This window comes from Gorilla gorilla, chromosome 20 (assembly GCF_029281585.2).
Source record: "Gorilla gorilla gorilla isolate KB3781 chromosome 20, NHGRI_mGorGor1-v2.1_pri, whole genome shotgun sequence".
Lineage (NCBI taxonomy): Eukaryota > Metazoa > Chordata > Mammalia > Primates > Hominidae > Gorilla > Gorilla gorilla.
In genome coordinates, this window is record NC_073244.2 from 64,143,306 (window position 1) to 64,165,268 (window position 21,963).

Genomic DNA, 21,963 nt, shown 5'->3' on the forward strand with positions numbered 1-21,963 from the left:
TGGTGGACTCCATCGGGTCTTGCCAGTGAGGCTGAAGCCAGTTAAGGCTGAAGTTACTCAGTAGTCAGGGAACTAGGATCTCCGTGAAGATTTGATGTGCAGCCGTGGCTGGATCCAGGAACCCAGAAGACATTATGCTAAGCGAAATGTGCTAGACACAGAAAGACAAATCCTGCGTGTGCTTACTTACATGTGCAATCTACAAACATCAAAATTACAGTAACAGAGTAGAAGGGTGGTTTCCAGGGCTGACGGTCTATCCTATGCCTGTCCCACCATTGTATTTTGGAAGCAAATAACTTCTTTGGCTTCACAGTTTCACAGCTGGACAGAAATTTTGCCTCAGGATGAACCACACTTTGAGTCTCACCCATATGTGATTCAGATAATATTTGGGTAATATTTGGGCCTTAGGGTTTGATACTGAAATTGATTAAGACTTTTGAAATGGGCCAGAAGCAGTGGCTCTGGCCTGTAATCCCAGCTCTTTGGGAGGCCAAGGTGGAAGGATTGCTTGAGCTCAAGAATTCAAGACCAACCTGGGGCAACATAGTAAGACTCTTGTCTCTACAAAAAATACAAAAATTAGCCAGGCATGGTGGCTCACGCCTATAGTCACAGCTATTTGGGAGGCTGAGGTGGGAGGATCTCTTGAGCCCAGGGGGTCAAGGCTGCAATGGGTTGTCTTTGCACCACTGAACTGCTGCCAGGGCAACAGAGTGAGACTCTGTCTCAAAAAATAAGAAGAAGAAGACTTTTGAGATGTTAGGATGCGGGTGATCTTGCATGTGAGAAGGACATGAATTTTGGGAGTCCAGAGTACAGAATGTTATGAGCTGAATCACGTCCCTAAAAAATCATTGTTGGCCAAGCGCGGTGGCTCATGCCTGTAATCCCAGCACTTTGGGAGGCCGCGGCGGGCGGATCACAAGGTCATGAGATCGAGACCATCCTGGTTAACACGGTGAAACCCTGTCTCTACTAAAAATGCAAAAAATTGGCCGGGTGTGGTGGCGGGTGCGTGTGGTCCCAGCTGCTCCGGAGGCAGAGGCAGGAGAATGGCGTGAACCCAGGAGGCGGAGCTTGCAGTGAGCCGAGATCCAGCCACTGCACTCCAGCCTGGGCGACAAAGCGAGACTCTGTCTCAAAAAATAAATAAATTAATTAAATTAAATAAATCATTGTCTTTAAGTTCTAACACCCAGTACCTCAGAATATGACTGTATTTTGAAATAGGGCATTTAGAGGCTATTAAGTTAAACTAAGCTTGTTAGAATGGGCTCTGATGCAATCTGACTGATGTTTTGATAAGAGGAAATTTGGCTCGAAGCAGTGCTTCACGCCTGTAATCCCAGCACTTTGGGAGGTCAAGGTGGATGGATCACTTGAGCTCAGAAGTTTGAGACCAGCCTGGTGAAACCCCATCGCTACTGAAAATACAAAAATTAGCCAGGCGTGGTGGCGCATGCCTTTAGTGCCAGCTACTCGGGAGGCTGAGGCAGGGGAATCGCTTGAACCTGGGAGGCAGAGCTTGCAGTGAGCCGAGATCGCGCCACTGCACTCCAGCCTGGGTGACAGGGTGAGACTCTGTCTCTTAAAAAAAAAAGAAAAAGAAAAATTAGCCGGGTGTGGTGTCACGCACCTGTAATCTCAGCTACTTGGGAGGCTGAGGCAGGAGAATCGCTTGAACCCGAGAGGCGGAGGTTGCAGTGAGCCAAGATCATGCCACTGCCCTCCAGCCTAGGCTCAAAAAAAACAAAAAAAAACAAAAAAAAAAACACTGCGTGGCACCTCCCCATTCTCTGTCTTCCTCCTGTCTGGGCATGTGAAGTACTTGCCTCCCCTTCACCTTCTGCCATAATTGTAAGTTTCCTGAGGCCTCTCCAGAAGCCAAGCAGATGCCAGCATCATGCTTCCTGTACAGCCTGCAGAGCCATGAGCCAATTAAACCTCTTTTCTTTATAAATTACCCAGTCTCAGGTATTTCTTTATAGCAATGTGAGAACAAACTAATACACTGGCACTACAGGCATGTGCCACCACACCTGACTAATTTTCAAATTTTTTGTAGAGATAGGGTTTCACGTTGTTGTCCATGCTGGTCTTGAACTCCTGGGCTCAAGTGAGCCTCCTGCCTTGGCCGCCCAAACTGTAAAGTAAATACAATTTTAAAAATGTATATTTTTCCAAGGCTGGGGGCTGTGGCTCACACCTGTAATCCCAGCACTTTGGGAGGCTGACGGGGGCTGATCACGAGGTCAGGAGATCGAGACCATCCTGGCTAACATGGTGACACCCCGTCTCTACTAAAAATACAAAAAATTAGCCAGGCGTGGTGGCACGCACCTGTAGACCCAGCTACTCGGGAGGCTGAGGCAGGGGAATCGCTTGAACCTGGGAGGTGGAGGTTGCAGTGAGCCGAGATCGCGCCACTGCACACCAGCCTGGGGACAGAGTGATACTCCGTCTTAAAAAAAAAAAAAAAATTTCCTTCAGATGAGTAGGTAATTAAGTAAGAAAGAAATATAAATCTTAAAAAAGAGCTGGGCATGGTGGCTCACGCCTGTAATCCCAGCACTCTGGGAGGCTGAGGTGGGTAGATCACCTGAGGTCAGGAGTTCAAGACCAGACTGGCCAACATGGTGAAACCCTGTGTCTACCAAAAATACAAAAATCAGCCCGGCAGGGTGGTGGGCGCCTGTAATCCCATCTACTCAGACTGAGGCAGGAGAATCTCTTGAACCCAGGACAGGGAGGTTGCAGTGAGCTGAGATGGCACCATTGCACTCCAGCCTGGGCGACAGAGCAATACTTCGTCTCAATAAATAAATAAATAAATAAATAAATAAATAAATAAATAAATGCTATTTTTCCTTCCTTGAGAAACTCAAAGAAGGCTGATCTGTATGTGATCCGCAATTGACTTTTCAGTCAGTGGTCCTTTGCTGTGACCCACAGGAGTGTGACATTCTATGGATGGATTCTTCTCCCTGAGACCAGAACTTCATCTTTTGCATATGATCAGAGGCTTTTAGAGGCTCTGCATTACTTTTCAGATCAACACCATTACACAAGTTTCGCCTAGAGACAGCTGACGTGGGAAGGTATCTTATGAACAAATACTGTCGGACTCGGCTCTCTTGCAGCGATCTTGCAGCCCCTTAATAATTTCCTCCAGGGCCACTGAAAGACTCTCGAATTTTTCCTAGATCTGTCTCCCACACATACATAGATTGGAATTTTTGGATAAAAGCTCCGTTTAGGCCGAGCTCGATGGCTCATGCCTGTAATCCCAGCAGTTTGGGAGGCCGAGGCAGGCAGATCCCTTGAGGTCAGGAGTTCAAGACCAGCCTGGCCAACATGGTGAAACTCCGTCTCTACTAAATAAAAAAATACAAAAATTAGCCAGGCGTGGTGGTGCATACCTGCAATCCCAGCTACTCGGGAGGCTGAGGCAGGAGATTCTCCTGAACCCAGGAGGCAGAGGTGGCAGTGAGCCAAGATTGTGCCACTGCACTCCAGCTTGAGTGACAGAGTGAGACTCTGTATCAGAAAAAAAAAAAAAAACGAAAAAACCTCTGTGTATCACTCTGAGCCCCACCCAACCTGTATCTCTAGAAGGATGATATTCTCTGAGGAGACAGATCTTAGGTGTCTCTTTGCACTGATGTTATTGATTTAGCAAAGAAAACAAATAGGCAAATATCAGTTTATGCTGGTGATGGGATCTAGTGATCTCTTACTTGACTTGGGTCTCTGATTTACTCAAATAATGATAAAAATGGATTCCCCTCTAGATGGCAGAAAAATAAGAGGAGGTCCAGCCCACACAGGAGGTAGAAAGTGGAATCTATGCCACGTGGAGTCCAGTTGGAGTTCAGCCATAGGCACCGAGTGTCCTCCAACAAAGAAATGGCTATTATTTGAAGGGCACTCGTTGGCACTGCTGCCTGGAGCTACTGGACACTGAGAGCGTGCATCTCAGACCGGAGTTCTAGGCCTGCATCACAGAGTGACGGAACAGCACAAAGGTTCTTTAGTGGGGAGAAGAGATAAAAAGGAGAAGGTGAGCCCTGACCCTCCTCCCACCATCCAGTCTAGCCAACCCCAGCAAACGTCTGAAACCAACCCAATCCCTTCGCTGTTCTTTTTCCTTTTTCTTTTGAGACAGGGGTTTACGCTGTTGCCCAGGCTAGAATGCTGTGGCACGTCCAGGCTAGAATGCTGTGGCACGATCACGGCTCACTGCAGCCTCAACACCTCCAGGCTCAAGTGATCCTCCCACCTCAGCCTGCCAAGTAGCTGGGACTCTGGGACTACAGGTGCACAACACCACGCCCAGCTAATTTTTGATTTTTTATAGTGACAGGGTCTTACTATGTTTCCCAGGCTGGTTTCAAACTCCAGGGCTCAAGCTATCTACCCACCTCAGCCTCCAAAAGTGCTGGGATTTATAGGTGTGAACCACCATGCCCAGCCCACTGTTCTTTTTTTAAACTCTAAAAAATATTATATCTTTTAGCTTTTTCTCTTTCCTTTCTTTTTTAGACAGGGTCTTGCTCTGTCACCCAGGCTGGAGTGCAGTGGTATGATCACCACAGCATTGACATCCCGGCCTCAGGCGATCCTCCCACTTCAGCCTCCCAGGAGTTGGGACTACAGGCATGCGCCGCCACACCTGCTGGGAGCCGAAAAGGCCAAAGGGATCATGACCAACTCAGCGTTCCGCTGGAGACTATATTATCAAACAGCAAACTGTTTATCATGAATGCAGGATGCGGGCAAACTCACACTGCCCTGCCACCAAAAGGTTTGCTGAGGGCCTCACTCCCTGGCACCGGGCTCCTTGAAGTTATCTATTGAGAAATCTAGCACCTATTGTTCGAAGAATGCAGTCTTGCAAGCCTGCTGTCAATCATACTGCTGACCGACAACCCCCCCACCGCTCTCGCTATCTCTTTTGCCTAATAAATACGGAGGGCTGTGTAGGAGGACTGTGTAAAGCTCAGGGTCCTTGTCCACTAGAGGCAAGTGCCCCCTGACCCCTTCTTCCAAATATACTCTCTTGTCTTTGTCTTTTATTCCCTTGTTCACCCTCCTTTTTTCAGTCCCCCTACGTCCGTGCCGGCTACACACACCTAGTTAATTTTTTTTTTTTTTTTCCTATGGAGATGAGGTTCCACTATGTTGCCTAGGCTGGTCTCAAACACCTGGGTTCAAGGGATCCTTCCGCCTCTGTCTCCTAAACTGCTGGGATTATAGGCGTGAGCCACTTGCCTGTGGTCCCTTCACTCTTCTCTAAGCCTCCATCTATTCCATTTCCATCCCTCATCATATCAAACATACCCTTTGGGCCGGGCACGGTGGCTCACACCTGTAATCCCAGTACTTTGGGAGGCCGAAGATGGGCAGATCACTTGAGGTCAGGAGTTCGAGACCATCCTGGGCAACATGGTGAAACCCCATCTCTACTAAAAATACAAAAATTAGCTGGGTGTGGTGGTGCACACCTGTAGTCCCAGCTACTCAGGAGGCTGAGGCAGGAGAATCACTTGAACCTGGGAGACAGAGGTTGCAGTGAGCTGAGATTGCCCCACTGCACTCCACTTGGGCAACAGAGCGAGACTCTGTCTTAAATAAATAAATGAATAAATATAAAAAACATATCCCTTGGTAAAACTGTATTTATTCCACATGTAACTGAGATCTCATATGAGTCTAGCATCACTCTTAGAGAGCTGGACTTTAACCTCATTAATCTATCATCCTGAAAGTCCATCGTTTTCCCACAAATGTTTGCTAATTCCCAGGGATTTATACTCTCAGAATCTACTATGTCCTCTATTCAAGCTTTCTTGTAAAACTTGTCTTTGCTTTAAATTAACACAGCCTTTCTTTCTAGTAGCCCCCAAAAAACCACATTCACAGAAAAGCCTCACTTAGCCATTTGGCCTTTTTTTATTCATTTTTATTTTGAGACAGAGTCTCACTCTGTCACCCAGGCTGTGGTGCAGGGGTGGATCATAGCTCACTATAGCCTCAAACTCCTGGGCTCAAGGGATCCTCCTACCTTAGCCTTCTGAGTAGGTAGGATTACAGAGGTATGCCACCAGGCCCAGTGTCAGGCCTCTGAGCCCAAGCCTGCATGTATATATCCAGATGGCCTGAAGCACTGAAGAATCACAAAAGAAGTAAAAATGGCTAGCTCCTGCCTTAACTGATGACATTACCTTGCGAAACTCCTTCTCCTGGCTCAGAAGCTCCCCGACTGAGCGTCTTGTGACCCCCGCCCCTGCCCACAAGAGAACAACCCCCTTTGACTGTAATTTTCCACTACCTACCCAAATCCTATAAGACTGCCCCACCCCATCTCCCTTCTCTGACTCTCTTTTCGGACTCAGCCCACCTGTACCCATGTGATTAAACATCTTTACTGATTTTTTTTTTTTTCCGAGATGGAGTCTTGCTCTGTCGCCCAGGCTAGAGAGCAGTGGCGTGATCTCGGCTCACTGCAACCTCCGCCTCCCGGGTTCAAGCCATTCTCCTGCTTCAGCCTCCCGAGTAGCTGGGACTACAGGCACCCGCCATCACGTCCGGCTAATTTTTTGTATTTTTAGTAGAGACGGGGTTTCACCATGTTAGCCAGGATGGTCTCGATCTTCTGACCTTGTGATCCACCCGCTTTGGCCTCCCAAAGTGCTGGGATTACAGGCGTGAGCCACTACGCCCAGCAAAAAGCTTTATTGCTCACACAAAGCCTGTTGGTGGTCTCTTCACACGGACGCCCTTGACACCCAGCTAGTTTTTTTGTTTTTTGTTTTGTTTTGTTTTTGGAGACAGGGTCTCGCTCTGTCACCCAGGCTGGATTACAATGGCGTGATCATAGCTCAACCTCCTGGGCTCAAGTGACACTCCTGTCTCAGCCTCCTGAGTAGCTGGGAACACAGGCACACACCACCATGCCTGGTTAATTTTTGGATTTTTTTGTGGAGACGAGGTCTCACCATGTTGCCCAGGCTGTTCTCAAACCCCAGGGTCAAGTGATCCTCCTGCCTTGGCCTCTCCAAGTGTTGGGATTATAGGCATGAGCCACCATATTTGGCCTTTTTTTTTTTAGAGAGAGATGGGGTCTTACTATGTTGTCCAGGTTGGCCTCAAACTTCTGGCCACAAGTGATCCTCCTGCCTTGGACTCTCAAACAGTTGGGATTACAGGTGTGAGCCACCATGCCCAACCCTGGCCTTTGTTAAAGACACTGCATGGCTGACACACAAGGAAAGAGATGCCATCCAGCTCCATGGGAAACAGTTTCATAACCTTACTGTAATTATTTTTCTTCCAGTCCCTTTTGGGCTGCTCTTGCATTGGGGGCTTGAAGCTCTTCCCTTCTACCTATGCAGCCCCTTACCCTGCTGTCCTGCTCTTCTCTGTCCTGGTTCCTCTCTCCCTCAACATTTTATGTTCTCCATCTATATAGGTCAATTTTCTCCCAAATCTATTCTCCAATTTGTACACTTAAACTCATTTTGATTTGGAGAATGTGAGTCTTCCCTTTAACATAATTGTGTCCCTTATGAGAGCAGTTAGTTTTAAATGGCAATATTATTTTGTTGCTTTAAGTTTTGTTTTTTTTTTTTTTCCTAGGAGTCTTAGCTCTGCAGGGTTCTTTGAGCTTTTAAAAACTACTTTATGGCTGGGCGCGGTGGCTCATGCCTGTAATCCCAGCACTTTGGGAGGCCGAGGCGGGTGGATCACGAGGTCAGGAGATTGAGACCATCCTAGCTAACATGGTGAAACCCCGTCTCTACTAAAAATACAAAAAATTAGACAGGTGTGGTGGTGGGCGCCTGTAGTCCCAGCTACCCCAGAGGCTGAGGTAGGAGAATGGTGTGAACCCGGGAGGCAGAGCTTGCAGTGAGCTAAGATCATGCCACTGCACTCGAGCCTGAGCGACAGAGCGAGACTCCGTCTCAAAAAAAAAAACAAAAAAACAAAAAAACTGCTTTATTAGGCCAGGTGTGGTGGCTCATGCCTGTAATCCCAGCATTTTGGGAGGCCTAGGTGGGTGGATCACCTGAGGTTGGGAGTTCGAGACCAGCCTGACCAACATGGTGAAACCCCATCTCTACTAAAAATACAAAATCAGCCAGGCGTGGTGGCACATGTCTGTAATCCCAGCTACTTGGGAGGCTGAGGCAGGAGAATTGCTTGAACCCATGAGGCGGAGGTTGTAGTGAGCTGAGATCATGCATTGCACTCCAGCCTGGGCAACAAGAGCAAAACTCCACCTCAAAAGAGAAAGAAAGAAAGAAAAACTACTTTATTGAGGTATGATTGACATATAAAAAACTGTAGATATTTAATGTATACAACTTCATGTGTTTGGAAATAAGTATACATCCTTGAAACTATTATCACAACTAATGCCATAAACTTATCAATTGCCTCCAAAAATTCCCTTCCAGTTCATTTCTTCACTCCGCTTTGGTTTTGTTTGTCCTTTTGTGATAACATAAGATCTTATATAAGACCTACCCTTTCAGCAAAGTTTTAAATGTACAATGCAGTATTTGTTAATCATGTGCCCTATGTTGTATGGTAGGCCTCCAGAACTTGTTTATCTTGCAGGACTGAAACTTTGTACACTTTCCTTTTTGTTTTTGTTTTTTTGCTTTTTGCTTTTTAAATTTCCTCATGAAATTAAAAAAAAAAAAAGTTTCTCTTCATGAGAAACTTTGCACACTTTGACCAATGCCTTTTCATTTCCTCCCACCTCTCAGCCTCTTGCAACCACTATTCTGCTTTCTGCTTCTGTGTGTTTGACTATTTTGGATTCCACATATAAATGAGGTCATACGGCCGGGCGCGGTGGCTCACGCCCCTAATCCAAGCACTTTGGGAGGCCAAGGCAGGCAGATCACAAGCTCAGGGGTTCAAAACCAGCCTGGCCAACATAGTGAAACCCAGTCTCTACTAAAAATAAAAAAACAAAATTAGCCGGGCGTGGGGGTGGGTGCCTGTAGTCCCAGCTACTCAGGAGGGCAGGAGAATGGCGTAAACCCAGAAAGCAGAGCTTGCAGTGAGCTGAGATCGTGCCACTGCACTCCAGCCTGGGTGACAGAGCGACACTCTGTCTCAAAAAAAAAAAATATGAGATCATACGTTATTTGTCTTTCTGTGTCTGTCTTATTTTACTTTGCATAATGTCCCTTAGGTTCGTCCAAGTCATCACAAATGACAAGATTTCCGTTTTTTTCCTTTTTATTTGAGACGCAGTTTCACTCTGTCGCCCAGGCTGGAGCGCAGTGGTGCGATCTTGGTCCACTGCAACCTCAACCTCCTGGGTTCAAGCAACTCTTCTGCCTCAGCCTCCCGAGTAGCTGGGATTACAGGTGCGCACCACCATGCCCGGCTAACATTTTTGTATTTTTTTAGTAGAGATGCGGTTTCACCATGCTGGCCAGGCTGCTCTCGAACTCCTGACCTCATGTTCTGCCCGCCTTGGCCTCCCAATGTGCTTGGATTACAGGCGTGAGCCACCGTGCCTGGCCTGTTTTTTTGTTTTTTTTTTTGTTTTTGAGATGGAGTTTCACTCTTGTCACCCAGGCTGGAGTGCAATGTCTCTATCTCGGCTCACTGCAACCTCCAACTCCTGGGTTCAAGCGATTCTCCTGCCTCAGTCTGCCGAGTAGCTGGGATTAGAGGCACCCACCACCATGCCCGGCTAGTTTTTTGTATTTTTAGTAGAGACGGGGTTTCACTATGTTGGCCAGGCTGGTTTTGAACTCCTGACCTCAGGTGATCCACCAGCCTCGGCCTCCCAAAGTGCTGGGATTACGGGCATGAGCCACCACGCCTGGCCTAGATTTCCATTTTGTTAAAGGCTGAATAGTGTGTGTGTGTGTGTTTATCCATTCATCAGTGAACATTTAGGTTTTTTCCACATCTTGGTTATTGTGGGAATAAACATAGGAGTGCAGATCTCTCTCCAAGATATTGATTTCATTCCTTTGGATATATACCATGAAGGGGGATTGCTGAATCACCTGGTAGTTCTATTTTTAATTTTTTGAGGAACCTCCATAATGTTTTCTACCAATTTACATTCCCACCAATGGTGTACAAGGGTTCCCTTTCTCCACATCCTTGCCAATACTATTTCCCGTTAATATTATTTTGTTTTTGAGACAGAGTCTCGCTCTGTCGCCCAGGCTGGAGTGTAGTGGCACAATCTCGACTCACTGCAACCTCCACCTCCAGGGTTTAAGCGATTCTCCTGCCTCAGCCTCCTGAGTAGCTGGGACTACAGGCGTGAGCCACCATGCCCGGCTGTTTTCTTTTGTTTTTTTGAGGCAGAGTCTTGCTCTGTCATACAGGCTGGAGTGCAGTGGCACATTCATGGCTCACTGTAGCCTCAATCTCCTGGACCGAACTAATCCTCCCACCTCAGCCTCCCAAGTACAGTAGCTGGGACCGCAGGCAGATGCCGCTATACCCAGCTTATTTATTTATTTATGTTTGAGATGGAGTTCTGCTCTTGTTGCCCAGGCTGGAGTGCAGTGGCGTGATCTCGGCTCACTGCAACCTCCGCCTCCCGGGTTCAAGCGATTCTTCTGCCTCAGCCTTCCTGAGTAGCTGGGATTACAGGCATGTGCCACCACACCTGGCTAATTTTGTATTTTTAGTATAGACGCGGTTTTTCCATGTTGGTCGGGCTCGTCTCGAACTCCCAACCTCAGATGATCCACCGCCTCGGCCTCCCAAAGTGCTGAGATTACAGGCGTGAGCCACCGTGTCCGGCTATTTATATATTTTGAGACGGAGTCTCGCTCTATTGCCCAGGCTGGTGTGCAGTGATGTGTGATCTCAGCTCACTGCGACCTCCACCTCCTGGGTTCAAGCGATTCTCCTGCCTCAGCTTCCTGAGTAGCTGGGATTACAGGCGCCCACCACCATGCCTGGCTAATTTTTGTATTTTTAGTGGTGCACATGCCTGTAATCCCAGCTACTCAGGAGGCTGAGGCACAAGAATCCCTTAATCCCAGGAGATGGAGGCTGCAGTGAGTCGAGATTGCGCCACTGCACTCCAGCCTGGGCAACAGAGGGACTCTGTCTCAAAAAATAAAAATAAAAACAAACAAACAAAAAAAAAATTCAAGGTTGCTTGAAGAGGATATAAGCCTCCGGTGTCAGGTCCAACAGACTTTATTACTGACAACACAGCAAAGAAGCAAAAACTTGATACTCACGTCAATCCCCTTGCACTTCAAGTCCAACAGAACTGATGAGAAAGGGTCTGGACAGATGCTTTGCATACAGTGAGTGTGTAATGCAGTGAGTGTGTGCCACAGTGAAGAATCCTGAGCTTATAAAGCAATCTTTTAAGAGGGCCACAGGAAGACCTCCCCAACCTTTGCTTCTGACATATGCATCATTATTATATATATTTTTTACAGTGGTTAGGCAACAAATCTGCCTCTGGCCATGGGGACTCGCTATTGCTATCTTCCTAAACCGTTTGCTATACAAACATTCTTGGCCAGGCGCTGTGGCTCATGCCTGTAATCCCAGCACTTTGGGAGGCCGAGGCTGGTGGATCACCTGAGATCAGGAGTGCGAAACTAACCTGGCCAACATGGTAAAACCCCCGTCTCTACTAAAAATACAAAAATTAGCCGGGCATGGTGGCGGACGCCTGTAATCCTAGCTCCTTGGGAAGCTGAGGCAGGAGAATCGCTTGAACCCAGGAGGTGGAGGTTGCAGTGAGCTGAGATCGCGCCATTGCACTCCAGCCTGGGCGACAAGAATGAAACTCCGTCTCAAACAAACAAACAAACGAAAAAACACAAACAGGCCGGGCGCGGTGGCTCATGCCTGTAATCCCAGCACATTGGGAGGCCGAGATGGGCAGATCATGAGGTCAGGAGTTTGAGACCAGCCTGGCCAGCATGATGAAACTCCATCTCTACTAAAAAAATACAAAAAATTAGCCAGGCATGGTGGCACGTGCCTGTAATCCCAGCTATTCGGGAAGCTCGGGCAGGAGAATTGCTTGAACTCTGGAAGGGGAGGTTGCAGTGGGCCAAGACTGAGCCACTGCACTCCAGCCTGGATGACAGAGCAAGACTCCATCTCAAAAAACAAACAAACAAAAAAACCCAAAAACATTCTTGATAAGATAGTCTGGAACAAAAGCTTTAAAAAATGTGAAGATATGTGAGATGCCCTGGGAGAATTATCTACCAACATAGTGTACATTTCCCTTTAATACATGGGAATAATCAATCTTCTGAACAAAAAGATCCCCTGGCTGGGCACGGTGGCTCATGCCTGTCATCTCAGCACTTTGGGAGGCTGAGACAGGCAGATTGCTTGAGTCCGGGAGTTTGAGACCATCCTGGGTAGGGTAGAGAGAACTACTCAGGCTGAGTGAGCTTCTAGACAGGACACATATAAAGAGCATTGCAAGTAGGGTTTTACAGGAGGGCCACTTGACAAGTCAAATAATGACAATTTCCTGGGACTGGGACTTTGAAGGGATTCCAGGCCTGTTCTCCTTCTGCCAATGGTTGCCAGGTTGCTGTTCCTCTCTGACAGAGACTGCTGGCTTTCAAGCCTACTGTGGATCAGTGGAGGGACAATGAAATAGGGCAAGTTAAAAAAAACCCCACAAAGCTTGCTATTCTTCCCAAGATTCAGCTGTTTTCCTTGAAAGCGATGAATATAATCCCTAGATTGCTGCAAACTCTTGGTTAATTTCCAAAGATTAAAAAAAAAAAAACTGTAACCCCAGCATTTTGGAAGGCCGAGGCAAGCAGATCACGAGGTCAAGAGATCGAAACCATCCTGGCCAACATGGTGAAACCCCGTCTCTACTAAAAATACAAAAATTAGCTGGGCATGGTGGCACGCGCCTGTAGTCACAGTTACTCGGGAGGCTGAGGCAGGAGAATCACTTGAACCCAGGAGGTGGAGATTGCAGTGAGCTGAGATTGCGCCACTGCACTCCAGCCTGGACGACAAAGCAAGACTCCATCTCAAAAAAAAAAAAAAAAAAAAAAATTGATCCTGAAATTGCTTTTTTTTTTTGAGATGGAGTTTTGCTCTTGTCACCCAGGCTGGAGTGCAATGGTGCCATCTTGGCTCACTGCAACCTCCGCCTCCCAGATTGAACTGATTTTCCTGTCTCAACCTCTCCAATAGCTGGATTTTCAGTAGTAAGGCCTTGGGAAGGTCATTAGGTCATGATGGTGGAGCCCTCATGAAGGGGATTAGTGTCCTTATAAGAATTCTGTCAGACACAGTGGCTCACACCTGTAAGCCCATGAGTTTGGGAGATCAAGGAGGGAGGATCAGTTGGGGCCAGGAGTTTGAGACCCTGTCTCCACAAAAAATTAAAAGTAAATAATTAGCTAGGCATGGCGGCGAATGCCTGTAGTCCCAGCTACTCAGGAGGCTGAGGTGGGAGGATTGCTTGAGCCCGGGAGTTTGAGGCCACAGTGAGCTGTGGTCATGCCACTGCACTCCAGCCTGGGTGACATAGTGAGACCCTATGGCAGGATCTCACCATTTTTTCCTCCAAAAAAAAAAAATTGTTAAAAAAAATTCCAGTATTGTGCAGTAGCTGGATGTTTCAAATTTTAAAAAGAAGAAAATAAAAAATAAAATAAGAGTCTTGATAGAACTTGCTTCTCCCTTCCACCATGTGAGAAGGACACAGCTAGATGGCACCATCTACGAATCAGAAAGTGGACCCTCACCAGACACTAAATTGCTGGTGCCTTGATCTCAGACTTCCTGGCCTCCCAAACTGTGAGAAATAAGTTTCTGTTGTTTATAAGCTACCCAGTTTATGGTATTTTGTTACAGCAGCCTGAACTAAGACACTTTGCAACTTCCACTTTCCATTCAACATATATCGTCCCCATTTCTCTTACTCCATACATACAGATCTAAGTGATTTTTATGAAAGTTCTTTAATAATCCATAGTTGGTAAGTCTGATATTTTATGCAATAATCTATCAAATAGTGGACTTTCCTATTTTACATATGTAGAAACTGAGGATCAGGGCCGGGCACAGTGGCTCACACCTGTAATCCCAGCACTTTGGGAGGCCAAGGCGGATCACTTGAGCCCAGGAGTTCGAGACCAGCCTAGGCAACATAGTGAGACCCCCATCTGTACATTTTTAAAATTAAAAAAAAAAAAAGGCCAGGTGTGGTGGCTCACGCCTGTAATCCCAACACTTTGGGAGGCCAAGGCGCACGGATCACCTGAGGTCAGGAGTTCGAGACCAGCCTGACCAACATGGAGAAACCCCATGTCTACTGATAATACAAAAATTAGCTGGGCATGGTGGCGCATGCCTGTAATCGCAGCTACTGGGGAAGTTGAGGCACGAGAATCGCTTGAACCTGGGAGGCAGAAGTTGCGGTGAGCTGAGATCGCGCCATTGCACTCCAGCCTGGGCAACAAGAGTGAAGCTCCATCTCAAAAAAAAAAAAAAAAGGAAACTGAGGATTAGGAAAGCCCAAGACCCCACATCAGGAATGTCTCCTAGTCCCAGAATCTCTTGCATTTGTACACCCCACCCCACTATGAACTCAGGCATAGTAAAATAATCCAAAATCCCCCATCAAATATTTTATATATATACATATATATGTGTGTGTATATATATACATATATACGTGTATATATATACATATATATGTGTATATATATGTATATATACGTATATATATATTTCTATTTTATTTTAATTTTTTTTGAGACAGGGTCTTGGCTGTTGCCCAGGCTAGAGTGTAATGGTGTGATCATGGCTCACTGCAGCCTCGATCTCCCGGGCTCAAGTGATCCTCTTGCCTCTGCCTCCTGAGTACTACAGGGATGTACCTGATGTACTACAGGCATGTGCCACCACGCCCGGCTAAACTTTCTTTCTTTTTTGCAGTGACAGGGGTCTTGCTATGTTACCCAGGCTGGTCTTTACCTCCTGGCTTCAAGCAATCCTTCCTCCTTGGACTCTCAAAGTGTTCAGATTACAAGCATGAGCCACCACCACACCTGGATTGTATCATTATATTAAAGCTGAGTTTTAGTCAAGCAAGCCTTTGGAGTCCGACTGCCCAGGTTCAAATTCCAGCACCCGATGAGTGGGGTGGCTCCTGTTTGTAACCCCAGCACTTTGGGAGGCCAAGGCAGGTGGATCATTTGAACCCAGGAGTTTGAGACCAGCCTGGGCAATATAGTGAGACCCCAGGGGTCTCTACAAAAATTAAAAAATTACCCGGGCATGGTCACACATGCCTTTAGTCTTAGCTACCGGGCACTGGGGGGGCCGAGGTGAGAGGACCACTTGAGCCTGGGAGATCAAGACTGCACTGAGCACGGAACAGATTGCGTCCCTACACTCGCAGCCTAGGCAACAAGGCAAGACCCTGTCTCAAACAAACAAACAAATTCCAGCACCACTATTACCATCTATGAGAACTTGGACAAATTCCTAAAGTTCTCTATGCCTCAGTTTCCTCATCCATTAAATTAGGATGATGCTGCTACTTTACATGTATCATAGAGTTATTGTCAGGGTTAAATGAATTAATTTACTGAATACACTTTACTGTAGCTATTATCACTGGCATTGATCTGTATAGGTATTGATTTGTATAGGTATTTGTCAAATACTTATTAAAGTTTGCAGTTTTGTTTTGCATTTTGGAATCCATAATTTGTTTTTATTTTGTTTCTGAGATTTATAATGACTCATTTAAGCCTCTGAAAATTCCTAGGCCCTAAGCACTTCAAAGGCCACCAGCCCAACATCCCAAGCAGCCTGACACCAAGACAGGCACGCATAGCTAAAAAGATCCCTAGCCTCAGAGACCCTGGGGCTGAGAGGAGTCCTGGGAATACGGAGGGCTGGGACTGAAATATTCAACCCCATCCCCACTTTTATGAGCAGCAGCTTCCTAACTGCAGTGGGTAAGGGTATTTGAAATAGATGCTGGGCCGGGCACGGTGGCTCACACCTGTAATCCCAGCGCTCTGGGAAGTCCAAGTGGGCGGATCACCTGAGGTCAGGAGTTCGAGACCAAAGACGGCCAACACGGTGAAACCCCGTCTCTACTAAAAATACAAAATTAGCCGGGCGTGGTGGCTCATGCCTGTAAATTCCAGCTACTCCGGAGGCTGAGGCAGAAGAATCGCTTGAACCCGAGAGGTGGAGGTTGCAGTGAGCAGAGATTGAGCCACTGCACTTCAGCCGGGGCAACAAGAGCGAAACTCCGTCTCAAAAAAAGGCCGGGTGCGGTGGCTCACACCTGTAATCCCAGCACTTTGGGAAGCCAAGGCAGGCAGATCACCCTGAGGTCAGGAGTTTGAGACCAGCCTGGCCCAAAGTGGTGAAACCCCGTCTCTACTAAAAATACAAAAATTAACCAGGCGTTGTGGTAGGCGCCTGTAATCCCAGGTACTCTGTAGGCTGAGGCAGGATAATTATTTGAACCCGGGAGACAGAGGCTGTAGTATGCCGAGATCGGGCCCCTGCATTCTAGCCTGGGCAACAGAGCGAGACTCCGTCTCAAAAAAGAAAAGAAAAAGAAGAAAAAAGAAATAGATGCTGTGGGTATTCAGACCTGTCAGAGTGCTAGCTCAGCCCAGCCCTTCAAGTAGCAGAATAAAGGAGGAAAGGGCATCCCAGGCCTTCCCATCCCCATTCAACTCCCTCAGTTAGAGTGGTCCTAAGATTGCGGTGGGGGGGTGGGGCTGTGCTGAAGAGGTTAAAAACAGAGATTACTCAGATCCAATCCTGCTCCCACTCTATGGAGGAAACAGATTCGAATACATAGTCACAGCCCAGGCTCTGGGATTGAGAGACAGAGAGAGAGATGGGATTGGAGAGAGAGAGAGAGAGAGATGGGATTGGAGAGACAGAGAGATAGATGGGACTGGAGAGACAGAGAGAGGGGTTCTGTGGCTCTGGAAGCCTAGAGAACACAGCCTGAAGACAGAGAGGAAAGGGAGTAAAGGGGAGGCATTTATGCAGAGATCTCAGAAGTGAATATGAAAGGCACCCCGAGCAGAACGCACAGCTTGGGCAAGGAGGCTTGCTGGCATGAAAACGCAAGAAGTGCTCAGGCAGCTGTAATTCTCCAGGACATCAGATAAAAGGTAAAAAACAGATGGGAGACGCGCCTAGACAGGGTATTGAATACCAGCCCGAGGGGCTTGGGTTTCATCCAAACAGCAAGGCAACTGAGCTCAACACAGTGAGACTCGGTCTCCACAAAAATTTTTTTAAAAATTGGCCGGGCCTAGCGGCGCGCGCCGATAGTCCCAGCTATTTCTGCAGGCTGAGGCGAGAGGATCGTTTGAGCTCGGGGAGGTCCAGGCGGCAGTGAGCCAAGATCCTGCCACTGCACTACAGTCTGGGCAACAGAGCGAGACCCTGTCTTTAAAAAAGTAAAAAAAAAAAAGAAAGAAAGAAAGAAAGAAAAAGAAAAAAGAGAGAAGGGCAAGTCGCTCCCTTCTCTGGGCCTTGGCATAAATCAAGCACAAATCAAAGTCTCACTCCCTCCTCCTGCCGCACAAAGGCGCGGAGAGCCAGTCAGCCAGCCAGCGCAACCACGGCCTGGTAACCCAAAACCTGCACACCCTCCAGCTCCCCACATGACGTCACGTACTACCACCGACGCACGCGCAGAAGCCTTCCCGGGGACTCACGAAAGGGCAGGCTTAGCCTCCTCCCCATGTCGCCCCTCATTGGCTAGAAACTACTGCTCGTCTCGGTCGTTGTTAGCAGCGACCAGGGCGGGTACAATCTTGGTAGCTAGGACACGGCTAACTTCCGCTTTCTTCCCCCTCTCCTAGGCTCAAACTAGTCAAATCTTGTTCACTCGACCAATGGCAAATGGGAAGTGGGCGGGACTTCACAATTCCGGACCAAAGAAACGCGAGCTTAGCCCGGCGTAGCGCGGCCAATGGCCGTGGAGCAGCCCCTGCAAACTGGCTCGGGCGCCCCCACGCCCGCCCGTCCTTCTCCTCCCAGCCTTTCCCCCCCACGTTTCAGCACAGGGCTGGCCGCAGTCTGACAGGAACGGGACGGAGCCAAGATGGCGGCGGCCGACGGCGATGACTCGCTGTACCCCATCGCGGTGCTCATAGACGAACTCCGCAATGAGGACGTTCAGGTCCGGAGGCTACGGGGGATTTGGGGAAGACGCGGAGGGGTACCTGGGGGCACGGGCGGCCCTCGCGGAGAAGACTCAGCGTTCGCTGGGAGTGGCGGAAGGGGGCGGCGGCCAATCAGCGTGCGTCTCTTATCTCCCCGGGTGCCCGGACTCATTGAGACGGCGCTCCCGATTGGGTGTCGGCCCAGTGGAGGGCGGGGGCCAGCGCTAGCCTCGAGGGTCCGGGGCCTGCCCTGTGCGCGCGGCGGTCCGCGGTCCTGGGAGGTTGTAGCCAGGGCTGGGGTCGGCGGCCTGGGTCTGGGAGAGAGGAGGACTCCGTGATTGGCGGCGGCCTCTGAATGGCCTCTTGGGGATGTGGGGCGCGCATGACTTGCTCCAAGTAGGGGAGGGCCGCCTGGTGGGTCGGGACCTGGGAAGGTTTTTCTCTTTTCTGGGTTTCGACTGCTGGGCCAAGTGGGGACCGAGAGGCGAAGGTCTGCCATCCCAATTCCTGCTCTTCCTCCGCCTCTCATTTTGGTTTAGGTGTCCTAAGAGGACGGGGACGCAAAAACACCCCCCCACCAAAGGTGGGGACTAGCCAAGTTTAGGAGCGAATTAGGTTGTAGAAACCCGCCTCCCCACCTCCCCGGATCCTCCCATTGACCAGGATAGGGGATGAAGGATTTGCTAAGCAGATGAACATTTATTTATTTCTTTTTTTTGAGACAGTCTCTGTGTCGCCCAGGCTGGGGCTGGGGAGCAGTGGCGCGATCTCGGCTCAGTGCAACCTCTGCATACCGGGTTCAAACCATCCTCGCGCCTCAGCCCCCTAAGTAGCTGCGATTACCGGCGCGAGCCACCACGCCCAACTAATTTTTGTATTTTTAGCAGAGACGGGGTTTCATCATGTTGGCCAGGCTTGGTCTGGAACTCTTGACCTCAAGCGATCCACCCGCCTCGGCCTCCCAAAGTGTTGGAATTACAGGCGTGAGCCACCGCGCCCAGCCCGGATGAACATTCCTGGCTATGGGATGAGGCGACCTAAGGCTCTGAGCCGGGCAGGTGTGGGATTGAGAACAGTTAGAACTGCAAGTCCACCTCCCACCTGCTGTGTGACCTTGTGCAAATTACTTCACCGCTTTGGGTCTCTGTGTTCCATAAAATATGGGCTAATTGTAGTCCTGGTCTTGCTGGAGGGACTTGTGAGGGACTGAACGAATTATGACACAAATAAAAAGTAGAATGGTGTCAGGCCTGTTGTAAGGGCTCGATAAATATTAGCTGTAATTATTGGGAGTGGTGATTAAAGAGGTCCCATCCTCCCTTTAGGTCTGTTTTCCCATTTATAAAATTGGACAAGGTGCACTGGGTAACCTGCCAAACGTGGGTCTCGCCTCCTAGGTTCCTGGTATATCACTGTTTCTGGTGGCATACAGGTTGTGGTTGTATTCCCGGCCCTTCCACTTGTTACTGATTGACAAGGGCAAGTTAGTTAATCTCTCTAGGCCTGTTTCCTCTTCTCTTTAATGGGGTTAATTACCTAGTTCGTAGGGCGGTTGTATGAATTCTTTTGTTCAGTAAACATATGCCATGTATGAGATATGATGCTGGGGATATAGTGGAGACACCAGTTGCTATACAGGATCCAGGTGTGAAACAGGTCAGCAGAGCTGAATAGATGAGTGTTTGAAAAGTGATGGGAAGGAAACAAATGGGATGTAGTGGTAGCGAATCCGTATTGAATTGGGCCTCTATTCTGTGCAGGGCACTGTTCTAAGCACTGGTATATAGCAGGAACAAGACAGACAAAAACTCTAGGCCTGGGGGAGTTTATTTTGTAGTGAGGAGAGACAGACAATAAACAGAGTATACTGGGGATAAGCATTAGGGAGACAAATAAAAATAAGAGAGATGGGGTATAGGGCATGCAGTTTTAAAGTGTGGTCAGGGGAGGCCTTGTTGAGATCCTGTTTGAGAACACGCCTGAAAGCAGAGGGCACAGCAAGTACAAAGTGGGGTGGGGCAGATCCATTTTAAGAAGGCCAATCAGGCAAGGCCCCTCTGAGGATGCAGAGTTTGAGAAGAGATTGAAAGAAGGTGGGGGAGAGCCTCCCAGGAAGAGGGAACAGATATGTAATGGCCTTTTTTTTTCTTTTCTTCTTTTTTTGAGACGGAGTCTTGTTGCTCTCTTTCCCAGGCTGGAGTGCACTGACGCGATCTTTGCTCACTGCAACCTCCACCTCCCGGGTTCAAGCAATTCTCCCGCCTCAGCCTCTTGAGTAGCTGGGACTACAGACGCAGGCCACCACGCCCGGCTGATTTTTGTGTGTGTGTTTTTAGAAGAGACTGGGTTTCCTGGTGTTGGCCAGGCTGGTCTCAGACTCCTGATCTCAGGTGATCCTCCTGCCTCGGCCTCCGAAAGTGCTGGAATTACAGGCGTGAGCCACTGTGCCCGGCCAGTTTTTTGTTTTTTTTTAACTCCAGGATCACTTCCTTCAGCTGTCTATCCTCCCATCTTTTCATTCATCCATCCATACACTAACCAGCAGACATTTGTAGGGAGATGTCTTTGTGCCAGGATCAGAGCTAGGCAGCTTACCGGTTTATTCTAAAGAATATTGCAAAGGATACAGATGAAGACACATGCAGGATGAGGTGTGGGGGAAGTTGTGTGGAGCTTCCATGCCCTCCCTAGGCATTCCACCCTCCGGGAACCGCGAGGTGTTCATCTGTCCGGAAGCTCCTATGGCTACTTTCGTGCTACAGCCCAGAGTTGCATGGTTGTAACAGAGATGGCCTCAAAGCTTCAAATATTTGCTGTCTAACCCTTTGCAGGGAAAAAATTGCTGACCTCTGACTTAAACCATCTGCGTAACAAATTATTGGGTGCTTGCTCTATGCTAGGTACAGTACAGAGGAATATCACTGACGATCTTACTGAATTCTCACAATCACTCTTTGAAGTAGGTCCTGTCCTTGTCCACGTTTTCCAGATGAGGAAACTGAAGCACCATAAGTAACATGGCCAAAGCTGTGCAGCTGAGAAGTGAAGGAGCCAGGAAAGGAAGTAGGACCTAAGGGTGGAATAGAATCTGGGGTGGGACACACGGTTGCTGATTATATTCATATGCCAGATATTTTAATTGTGTCTGAGACAGTTCAGGATACTAGAAGGAACATGGGATATGAAATCCTGTAGTCTTGATTTATTGTTCAGCAAATATTTATCAGCACCTCCTGTGTGCCAGACTCTGTTTTAGATACTAGACATATAGTAGGGAACAAAACAGCAAAGCTGCCCTTGTGGGGTTTACATTCTGGTTTGGGAGACAGATAGTAGATCTGTAGTGGGATGTCAGTGGCAGTAATTGCTAAGAAGAAAAATTGCTGGACATGGTGGCTCAAGCCTAATTCTAACACTTTGGTTTTATTTTATTTTATTTTATTTTGAGACAGAGTCTCACTCTGTCGTCCAGGCCGTCTCTGCTCATTGCAACCTCCGCCTCCCGGGTTCAAGTGATTCTCCTGCCTCAGCCTCCTGAGTGGCTAGGATTACAGGCGCCCACCACCATATCCAGCTAATTTTTGTATTTTTAGTAGAGAGTGGGTTTCACCATGTTGGCCAGGCTGGTCTCAAACTCCCTGCCCGCCTCTGCCTCCCAAAGTGCTGGGATTACAGGCATGAGCCACCGCCCCTGGCCAATTCTAGCACTTTGGAAGGCCAAGGTGAAAGGATCGCTTGAGCCCAGGAGTTTAAGACCAGCCTGGGCAACAAAGTGAGACCCTGTCTC

At 48.2% G+C, this 21,963-nt stretch overlaps 1 protein-coding gene across 1 annotated transcript in view; it reads left to right on the forward strand.

Moving 5' to 3' along the window:
• The first annotated feature begins 16,992 nt into the window (after nucleotides 1-16,992).
• PPP2R1A (protein phosphatase 2 scaffold subunit Aalpha) overlaps nucleotides 16,993-21,963 on the forward strand; it is a 34,844-nt gene continuing 29,873 nt past the window's right edge. Inside the window, exons 1-2 of the mRNA XM_055370317.1 lie at nucleotides 16,993-17,174; nucleotides 17,874-18,193. Coding sequence (XP_055226292.1) covers nucleotides 18,116-18,193 — 78 coding nt within the window. The 5' untranslated portion in view covers nucleotides 16,993-17,174; nucleotides 17,874-18,115. The remainder of the gene's footprint in view (nucleotides 17,175-17,873; nucleotides 18,194-21,963) is intronic.